The sequence below is a fragment of the Neolamprologus multifasciatus genome, chromosome 5 (genome assembly GCF_963576455.1).
Source record: "Neolamprologus multifasciatus chromosome 5, fNeoMul1.2, whole genome shotgun sequence".
Classification (NCBI taxonomy): Eukaryota; Metazoa; Chordata; class Actinopteri; order Cichliformes; family Cichlidae; genus Neolamprologus; species Neolamprologus multifasciatus.
The window spans coordinates 3,624,414-3,635,029 of NC_140443.1; the positions used below are offsets into that span (position 1 = coordinate 3,624,414).

At 36.8% G+C, this 10,616-nt stretch overlaps 1 protein-coding gene across 1 annotated transcript in view; it reads left to right on the forward strand.

Annotated features, from left to right (window-relative positions):
* The first annotated feature begins 7,305 nt into the window (after window positions 1–7,305).
* The window catches only part of LOC146517821 (polymeric immunoglobulin receptor-like), an 8,186-nt gene continuing 4,875 nt past the window's right edge, over window positions 7,306–10,616 (forward strand). Inside the window, exons 1-7 of the mRNA XM_085161319.1 lie at window positions 7,306–7,486; window positions 7,726–8,028; window positions 8,172–8,471; window positions 8,561–8,869; window positions 9,439–9,489; window positions 9,615–9,686; window positions 10,026–10,081. Coding sequence (XP_085017445.1) covers window positions 7,447–7,486; window positions 7,726–8,028; window positions 8,172–8,471; window positions 8,561–8,869; window positions 9,439–9,489; window positions 9,615–9,686; window positions 10,026–10,081 — 1,131 coding nt within the window. The 5' untranslated portion in view covers window positions 7,306–7,446. The remainder of the gene's footprint in view (window positions 7,487–7,725; window positions 8,029–8,171; window positions 8,472–8,560; window positions 8,870–9,438; window positions 9,490–9,614; window positions 9,687–10,025; window positions 10,082–10,616) is intronic.

Genomic DNA, 10,616 nt, shown 5'->3' on the forward strand with positions numbered 1-10,616 from the left:
CGGAAAAAAGTTCTTCAAAATCGAATGAACGATGCAAGCTGGTAGATTGGGAAACCAGCAGAACCATAGATACATTTATATTAATCATAAGTACAATTCATCATAATATTAATATTACTACAGCTTTACTTCTACTATATTTATAGTATAGTAGTATAGTTGCAGACTCCCCCCCCCCCCCCCCCCCCCATATAGTTAGCTTAGTACTGTCAAACAGAACCTGCCTTTACAAGTGTTGAAATCCATGAAGCTCAGTTTACATTACTGAACTGTGCAAACTAAAGAAACCCGTCTCCTTCTAACTGGTAAAAGCAGTTTTCTATAATAGCTACAAACTGCTATTTTTGTCACGCAGTTTCAAGACTTCCTGTTAATCAAAGCGTGATATGATTCTCCACCACACACACCATTTATTTCCTGTTTACCACCAATTAGAGGAAGCAACATACAAAGCAGATAGAAAAGTGGGGCAGGAAGATTTTAGGTAACTTAAAACTGAAATTAATGAAAGATCACTGCAGACCAACAGACTGAGGAGGGGAAAAGACATCAGGAAACAAACTGCAGTTAAATAATTCAGACTTCAAGATCTTAAACAAACATCCAAAACCACATAATGACGTTTCTGCTGCTACTCGTCCTCTCAATAACGACACAAACATTCATTTACTAACACATTAGCACTCAGAGTGTATCTGAATGTATAATATTATAGATAATAAACCTATAAACTCGTTTCTACATATTTTGATGTGTTTTAATCTTTTTTTTAAGATAATTTAACACTATAGGAATGCAAACTATATGTAGAAACGGTTTGACAGTGAACCTAAAAGAAATCCAGCTGCAAATAAAAAAATACTCAGAGTCACAAAGTGAACAATAATTTAAAAAGACAATATTTTAATTTACTTAAAAAATTGTTCTCACATATAGACAGTTCTGATAATCATACACACAAAATTAATGATGACTTAAAAAATTATTTTGGGCAATTTAAAATGTAAATTAGATATCAAAACATTGTTTAACATTCATCACATATGAGCACTACATAATGCATTTTCATTTCTAATTTTTAAAGTAGTAGGAGTAAAATTTCTGACTTTGGATACTGTTGAAAATACACCCTGTAAGTGCAGATTAAGGCTACATAAAAAGGAAAGAATCCTTAACCTTAAAAACCTTAAAGAAGTTGAATTTAAACATTTACATGTGGTGCAGGGACAATTCTTAATATGTGTGAATTTATATTTGCACCACAGTGATATTTGTATCATGCGGATTTTATTTATTTTTTTATCTATTTTTTTCTTTATAAAATCAGTATGTAAAACATATAACTGTGGTGCAAATGTATTATTTCAGCGGGATAAGAAATGCTAAATATTACCTTTCATGCTTTTTCATCACTATCTACTGTCTAGTAACAATCTAGTAATTTCTGCTATATAGATGTCTATCTTTTGTTTTATTTGTTTTATTTGAAAAAAGGGTCAACAGTAAAAGAAAAAAACATTTCTACATTAACAAAACCTTTTTGTTTTACAATGATAGGATTTACATTTTCTGTAATCTATTATTATAATAATATAATTATAATAATAATATAATTATATAATAGCTATAATAGCGATAATAATAATAATAATAATAATAATAATAATTATTATTATTATTATTATTTAAAAAACTGAGACATGCAGTTGAAATTGCATTTCTTCATTAATTGAAACACATCAGTGATTAAATGTGTAGCTAAACTTTTTTGGACGGGAAGGGCAATTTCACTTAACACTTTAATTTGTAAACCATGAAATGATTGCCAATTTGTTTTTCAAAATTACCTGCTGGCAAATGAAAAAAAAAAAAAAAAACTGCCACCACCACCAACAACAACAACTTTAATTTGCATCATATTTACTACATCATAGATTTTTTAAGATTTTAGATTTTTCTAAGGGAAATCATCCTGATATCGAAATCTTAAAAACTCCCAGATCAAATTAAACACTAGCCATTAAGGACTGGACTGTGTGTGGCTGACAGTTTAAGATGAGAACGACATTCCGGTTGCTGAACCTGATGAGATATAACTGTCTCTTTGATTTGCAGGTTATGAGGTTAGCTTTGGAGTGAAAGCATGTCACCAAGGATGGTTTCATGACACCTGCAAATATCTTGAAATAAATAAAACATATCAAGACTTTGATATAATCGATTACAGTGGAACAACCAATCAAAGCTCTGAGAACGATGTGTGGCACATTAAAGGTGGATTTTCTCTCTACCGTGATACAAACAGTAAAAATCACCAAGCAGCCATTAAAGACCTCGAACAGAAGTGTAAATTAAACCAAAGATCAAAGTCTACTGACAGAAAGGACGAGAAACCAGAACCTGGTATGTAGCACATCTATTATTATTATTATTATTATTATTATTATTATTATTATTATTATTATTATTATTATTCCTTTTCTAGATTATTAGTGGTTCTGAAAACTAAGACATTCCCCATGTATTCCAAATCGCCTAAAGAGTTAGGAAAATTCATTTGAACATGAAAGAAACATCTTAAGTCCTTATAAGATGAATAAATATTTGATTTCACTGTTTTGTTTACAGAGCTTGAAAACTGCCAAGGAACAATAAATCTCATTTTGTACAAAAAAGCTAAAACATGTGACTTTCCTGGAGGTGATTACAAGTCTGAGGTCACGTTGTTCTGTAGAAAGAACAATTTCACCTGTGAAGATATTTTATGAACAGCTTATCCCGTAAAGTCAAAAGGATTATTCATTCTTACAAACACCAGCCATGGCTTCAGCACCTCTATCAGTCATGTGTCTCCGTGGGATTCTGGTGTTTACTGGTGTGCAGTGGTATCAAATGATGGAAGATTTTCACTCAAACAAGTAAATCTCAAAGTTCTATGTGAGTATAAGCCATTTTCAGCTTCTGAAGTTCAAATAATACATGAAAACAAGTCTCACAGTTTGCATGTAGACTAATGTTCATGCTTTTTTTTCTACTTCTATAGCTGCAATAGAAAAATCAGCCACTGTTGGAAAGACCGTCATCTACTGGTGTAAATGCAACCAGGATATCTCCTCACTTACAAAATGTTTCTGTAAGGGAGAAGATCCATCTATATGTAAGCCTCTCATAAACACCAGAGAGCCTTATATAAATAGGTTTTCCATGAATGACGATAATATAAAGAACAAAATGACTATAACAGTGAGAGAAATAACAATAAATGACAGTGGGACATACTGGTGTGGAGCAGAAAGCACCGACAACCAAACAAGCAACGTTTTCTTTGGCAGATTGTTCCTGACTTTAGGTGAGTCATGATTTTTATATTATTTCAAATTAGTGTAATAATTTAGTAAGGGCTATCCATGAAAGCAGCCACTTTGAGATGTACAGTAAACCACAAAAGGAGTTCCATGACAGGAAGTCTTCAAACTTATTTAAACTGTAGTTTTCCCTAACATGAAAGATGAATATATCCACTGACCTGCCGTCTGTTTCTTTCTAAACTTTTTAAAAGTCTGAATGTTTGGATTTTGGACACCATCAGGTTGTTTTTTGAAACTAGAGGTGATAATATTTACATAATCTGATGGAGTGCAAAAATATTAGTTGATGCTAGCAAGCTGCATTTTGAACTGTATGAATGCAACACGCAAATATCTGTTCATTAATCCTGAGAAACACTATAATACTATAAATGTAATAATGAAATACTAAGCGCAAATTGGGATGATCTGTACTAGGGGTGAGTTTTGATAATTGATTTATCGATTAAACTCGATTCTAGCTTGGATAACGTGAAATCGATTCATTAAAATCCTGAATCGATTTTTTTATATAAATTTATTTTGCCCGAAACGCCAGAATCTCAGGTTAAACCTCACAAAATTTCAACAACCACCAAACAACTTAAACAGTAAATGAGAGCAGGAACACGGATTCTGCACAAAGATGTAAACACAAAGTGCGGACCGCCGACGGATCAGAATCAGTGAGATGTCGCCTTTCTCACCCGACGGCACGGACACGGTCGGGGCTGAAAGCCAACAGCAAACAAATTTAAGAACAATAATGGCAACATTTAACAATTCACTCTAACAGTGCAAATATTCCTAAAGATGAAAAGATGGCTACTCCAAAACCCCAAATCCAACCGGTGACTTCTCTCTGTGGTAAGACGCTCCGCTCTGACTCCTGGTGACACAAACACACACACAGTTCAGCAGGTAATCTACAATTGATAGCGAGGTCTTTACTCATTGAAACATATAAGTCGACTGTACTTAACAGATTCACTCAAGAATCCCGCACTGCCTGGAGCTCAGCCACACTCTTACCCATATGGAAAAGATATATATAAATCTTATAAAGTTTGTATCTGTCTTGTGTGAAACTTGTATGAAAAGCAGCATATAAGATTGAAAACAGATATAAGATCCCTTGAAAATTATATAAATGAAACTTTTATGTTTTGGATACTTCCTAAAACAATATATGAAAGTAATGAGAAAGTGGCCACTTTCATGAGTAAATCATATGAGCCTTATGATGATTCACTATATGAAGTAGGCAGTGTTGGGGAGTAACGGAATACATGTACCGCCGTTACGTATTTAAAAATACAAAATATGAGTAACTGTATTCCGTTACAGTTACCGTTTAAAAAGGTGGTATTTAGAATACAGTTACTTTGTTGACATAAATGGATTACACGGCGGTACTTCCCTGTTTCATATTGTGGCGGGTCAGGACTGTTTGGGTTTGTTTGACAGCTACGTTCTGTTGTTCCAGGCGGCAGCGTTACGGTTGCCATGGTTACAGGGTGACGCTCTCTCTCTGCGTGTTTCCTGGGTGAGAGAGCGCCTGTTGTTGTTGTGCTAAGCTAATAGGCAGAATGCTACAGGTATAGCTCTAAAGAATGTAGCATCATGGGCAGTGTAGTCCGTGCTGCAGGGAGAATGGACTGCCATACACGTTATGTGTCTGTGAGCGAGGGAGGGAGAAAAAGGAAAAGTACGAGCTGTCATCGAGCAAAAACGGGAGCTGGAAGCATGTAAATATAATAATAACCACTGCAGCCAAGAAGAGAGCCTGACGAGCCCAGTTGTAAGTAAGCTATTAAGACTCGACTGTACACCGTGTTCGTGTTTTCCTCCAAAAACAATAAGTTCCGTTGGAGCAGCCTTTCAACGCCTCTCTCTGTCTCTGGCTAGCAAAGTTGACCCAGACAACAAAGTAAAGCTAGTTTTCAGCTACGAGCCGACACAGAACCCACCGTATTAGCCAGAGGTCCCTTTACTACGGTTCGGAGCCGCGGACCTTCAGTAACAGTAATAAATCACAGCAATAGTACATTCATGTAGTTGTAAACAGCATGATAATATATTAAGTAATCCAAAGTATTCAGAATACGTTACTCTCATTGAGTAACATAACGGAATACGTTACAGAATACATTTTGGGGCATGTATTCTGTAACCTGTAATGGAATATATTTTAAAAGTAACCTTCCCAACACTGGAAGTAGGCCACATCTTATGCAAGTCTTTTATAAGGTTTTTCTATTTCTTTTCCACATAGGTTAGGTTGCTCCTGATGAGAGTAATCTGCTACAGCTGGCTGCAGGTGATGAGCAGGTGTGGCTGGAACACCACAGGAACAGGAACACTTCCGAGTCGCGGCGACTAGTGATGTGCGATACCACTGATTTCCTTTCCGATCCAATACCAAGTAATATTCAGGGTGGTATCGACGATACTGATCCGATACCGATACTTTGTACAAAAACTTATTTTATTTATTGTATCTCAAATTATAGCATCATAATGATTACAGGACATCAGAGTACTTGTTTCCAACAATGACGGCAGCTGCTTAGTTTTAATATTACTCTTATTTCTCTTTCTGGGTCGCAAAAAAACTTTTAACATATTTTCAGGTGAGAATGTAGCTGTGTAAACTTCAAATATCTGAGCCGACCGACACATCGTCTTCAAATCCCCGAGGTCTTTCGCTACTCGGGCTAAACATGATATATAAGTCACTTTGATAACTTAAAAATGTTATTGTTTGGCTTTTTTCAGTATTTTATTTGTTCGTGAGTAAATCAGTTTGGCTGAGATTAAAGTTATTAGATTAGATTAAATTAAATTTAACTTTATTAATCCCTCGGGAGGGTTCCTCCGGGGTTTTCACACAGCTGGATAAACGTCAAACAGAAAACTGATTAAACAGAAGTGTGAGACGGTCGAGAGTTTACGCCAGCGCCCGGTTATATTTTAGATAGCAAGGAGCAGACGGCAGAGTTTCACTCCACCGAGGGAGCTTGTGACGTACTACCCGGCTTTCGAAGGCCCACCAAGGCCGGGTCCTCAGGTGGAAGCAGCCTCTGAATTTGGACACCCCCGCTGTTTCCGGACATTTAACGTATTTCATCCGATAAATAAACACTATAAAATGTATTTATCCCCCCAACAGCCTTTTTGAATGTCTCCCTAGTGTGGCCACAACACCTCACGTTTTTGCCACATGTATCGCAAACCACGTCTCAGTTTTTGTGGAGGTAAAATAGGTTCGCACATGACTCCAATTATGCTCAGCCATTGTTGTGAGTGCGCACGCCAAGGGGCTGCGAGACAGCCTATTTCGCAAATGACTATGAAAGGCGGAAGAGGAAATAGTTCCTTTGAATGTAGACAATCCGAATGTTATAGTTTCTTTCCACTGTGTTCCTGTTAATGATAAACTACAAATTTACCCTAAATTACTAAAATATCGATATTTTAATGTGAGAATTGATTCTAGAACATAAATGACTGGTATCAGAGGAATCGATATTTCAGGATCGATCCGCACATCACTAGCGGCGACCAAAACATCTGCGAAGAGGAACACAACAACAGGTCTGTGTGTGTGATGATAATGGTACATTAAACGTACTATTATCCTCATAAAAACATGAAAAAGATCTGGATACTTCATTGTGTATTTAATGACACATTAAGCACAGAGTGTGGTTAAAAATGAACCGAGTCTCCTGCCCTTAAAACCTAAAACATTTCAGTCTGCAGCGTAAAGAGATTCATTTACTTATAACTGATTCAATTCCTAGTTTTTATTGTAGAACTATTAAGTTATTTCTGATGTTCAGTCACATGCTTCTACCAAACCGCCCTTTCACACCCAAACAAGCCACTTATTTCCTGTTTAATGCAAAAAGTTGTGTTTGTGTTTGTCAGAGGTGGCGGTGGTGAACGGGCCATGAGAGGAAGAGGGAGGGGTGGTTAGAACGGTAGGCGTGAAAAATTCTGGCCACAAAAACTGAAAATCAGCAAACAAAACTGCCGAGCAACAGACTGGAGACAAACAACGAAGACCTTTGAATAAAGGTTCAAAACCAGCATAATGAAGTTACTGCTTCTACTCATCCTCTCTCTGACCACAGGTAATACGATTACTAACAGTTGCTTACAGTGATAACAGACTTGAATATTAATTATTATATTACTGATATATAAAGTTTTTTTCAACACATTTTGTTCTAGTTTGACCTTTTTTAATCTGTTCGTATAAACTTTGTGTAAAATTCTACGGTAATACAAAAATAATCTGATTACACAAAGCTCGAGGCTCAAACTCAGAAAAGGCTTGTAAGCATAGCAGCTTATTTTCTTTCATTTTCAGGTTGTGAGGCTGAATCTGAAGTGAGAGCATGTCAGCATCGATGGGCTGAAATCACCTGCAAATATCCTGAAACAAATAACAAATATCAGTATATTGAAGTAGTTATTTCCAATGGAACATCTGTACGAAGCTCTAAGCAGGACGTGTGGGAAGATAATGGCAGATTTGTCCTCTACCATGATACAAAAAATAAAAATCTCAGGGTTGCAATAAAACAGGTTAAAGAGCGAGACTTTGGAGAGTACAGGTGTGTTTTCCAAAGATCGAACTCATCTGACATACAGGAAGGAAAACTGGAGACTGGTAAGAAATGTGACATCTGTTCAAATAATAATAATAATAATGAAATATTAATCAATTTCCATAGTCTGCGAGTCCTCATCGATTTAAAGTCACTGCCTATGGAGCTAAATTTTAAATACTTTATTTCTCTGATTTGTTTACAGAGCATGTAAACTGCCCGCCAACATTTCTCAGAGTGTACAGAACAGTGAACAGCATCATCACATGTGATTATCCAGATGTTTACGAGTCCCACATAAAGTTCTTCTGTAAAAAGAACGATTTTACATGTGAGGACATTTTACCAACAAAAGGGAAGTTTACTCTCACAGGCAGCAGCCGTGCCTTAAACATTTCCATCAGTCATGTGACCTCACAGGATGCTGGTGAGTATGTGTGTGGAGTGGAATCAAGTGATGGAAGTTACAGATATTCACACACACATGTACACCTGAAAGTTATAGGTGAGTATTCCACATGTTCAGTATCACAGGTTTAAATGATAAAAGCTGGCTGATAAGCTCAAGGCAAATATTTGTCTTTTTGTTTTCAGATATTCAACCTGTAACAGAAACTATTGGGCAGAACTTCACATACCAGTGCAAGTTCAACCGGGATACCTCCTCACGTATAAAATTCATCTGCAAAGGAGAAGATTCAACTGTGTGCACACAGCTAGTAACCACCACAGAGCCTGACGTGAAACAGAGGTTTATAATGAAAAAGAACAGCGGGAGTATCACCATTACAGTGAGAGAAGTAACAGCAAACGATAGTGGGATATACTGGTGTGGAGCAAGAGTCCCTCACAAACACAATGAAACACGTGACGACTTCTTTGATGGATTTAAATTGACTGTAGGTAAGTTGCTTGTACAATTTATCACTGATTCTTAACATGTTTCTGTTCTAGCGGGCGATCGTGGCTCAAGAGTTGGGGGTTCACCTTGTAATTGGAAGGTTGTAGTTTGAGCCCCGGCTCCGACAGTCTTGGTCATTGTGTCCTTGGGCAAGACACTTCACCCGTTGCCTACTGGTGGTGGTCAGAGGGCCCGGTGGTGCCAGTGTCCGGCAGCCTCGCCTCTGTCAGTGCGCCCCAGGGTGGCTGTGGTTACAATGTAGCTGCCATCACCAGTGTGTGAATGTGTGGATGACTGGCTGCGTAAAGGTCCTTAGGGACTAGTAAAGCGCTATACAAATACAGGCCATTTTTATTGAGTTTCATAGAACTCTTACAAGATAATGTTAGCAATAATAATTAATTTATCTCTTGCATTAGGTAAACATATTTTATGTCTCACTTGTGCAAGAGATGGTTTTAATTCGTATCTTAAAAATACAGAAAAGAAGTGACAAAGCTGGATTAAGACGTTCACAGTTTATAAAAACATAAAGAAAAGCTTTAACAGTGAGGACTGTGGTTTTTCTCAGAAACAGGTCCTCCTCTGACCACAGCAACCACCGCAGCTCCTCGGAGTTCTGGTGAGAGACTTTATTTAATTTATTTAATATCTTAAATCTGCTATCTTTCCTATGTTCTTCAGCACCGGCAGCTGAATAATAATGTCATGCTGAATAATTTTCTGGTCTAAATTTCTGTGATGTAGTGATGACCTTGATCCTACGTGTGGCTGTGTTGCAGCTGATGTTTGCAATCATTTTATTCCTTATCTATAAACGTGAGTACATTCATTTTCATTTCTCAAAAATAAGAAAATATTGAGATTCTTCCATATTTTGCACAGATAACATCTAAAAATCAACAGCAGACAGAGTGACGTTAGCAGACTCCCCAAATTCTCCATCCCGTGACTTATGAATACTTCTGAATACAAGTTATGATTATCTTTTCAAATTTCTTGTTAAATCAGATTAAATCAAAATGGAAAATAGTTCAGTGATAATGATCAGTGCAACTCTGGCAGTTCTTTGCTGGACAGTTTTTCAGAAGCAGCCAGTGGAGGCAGCTGCACATCAGTTTAGTGAAATGTGTTTATTTTTTTCTTTTCACTTTGCAGGAGTCTCACGTTTAAAAAGTGCTGAAAATGGAGCTGGAGCATCGTATGTCAAACAGGTGGGTGTGTGTGTCTGATATGAAGTACAGTTAATGCAGCAATGTTTTGATACAACCATTAGTTAACTTTTTCATGTATTAGTCATTTTTATACTGAGGAGAGAGCAGCAACATAGGTACAAAAACAATGATGTGGTGGATTTGGATGAGAGGGGAGAGTTATCATAGTGAGTAAGCTGAATCCATGAAAGGATGCACTATGTGGATTTCAGTCACCCAAATTAAACCACAGACTTTCTAGTCTTTTAGTAAAACCATATAATTTGTCAGACAATCAACAAAAAGCTCCCCAAAAGCACAAAAAAAAAAATCAAGAAATCCAGTTCATTAACTCTTAACTAGTAGAGAATATGCCAAACTAAACCTCCTCATCAGCCTATCCAGTGTGATAGGTAGGAGTATTCATCCATCACCTCTGGATTTGTCATCCTGAGAGAAACCACTCAATGAAGGTTTATTATGGTGATGTTGCTAAGCCTCACTGTTTAATGAGTATTGTTGAGAGTAGAGGCAGCAACGTTGTACCAAGTGATCT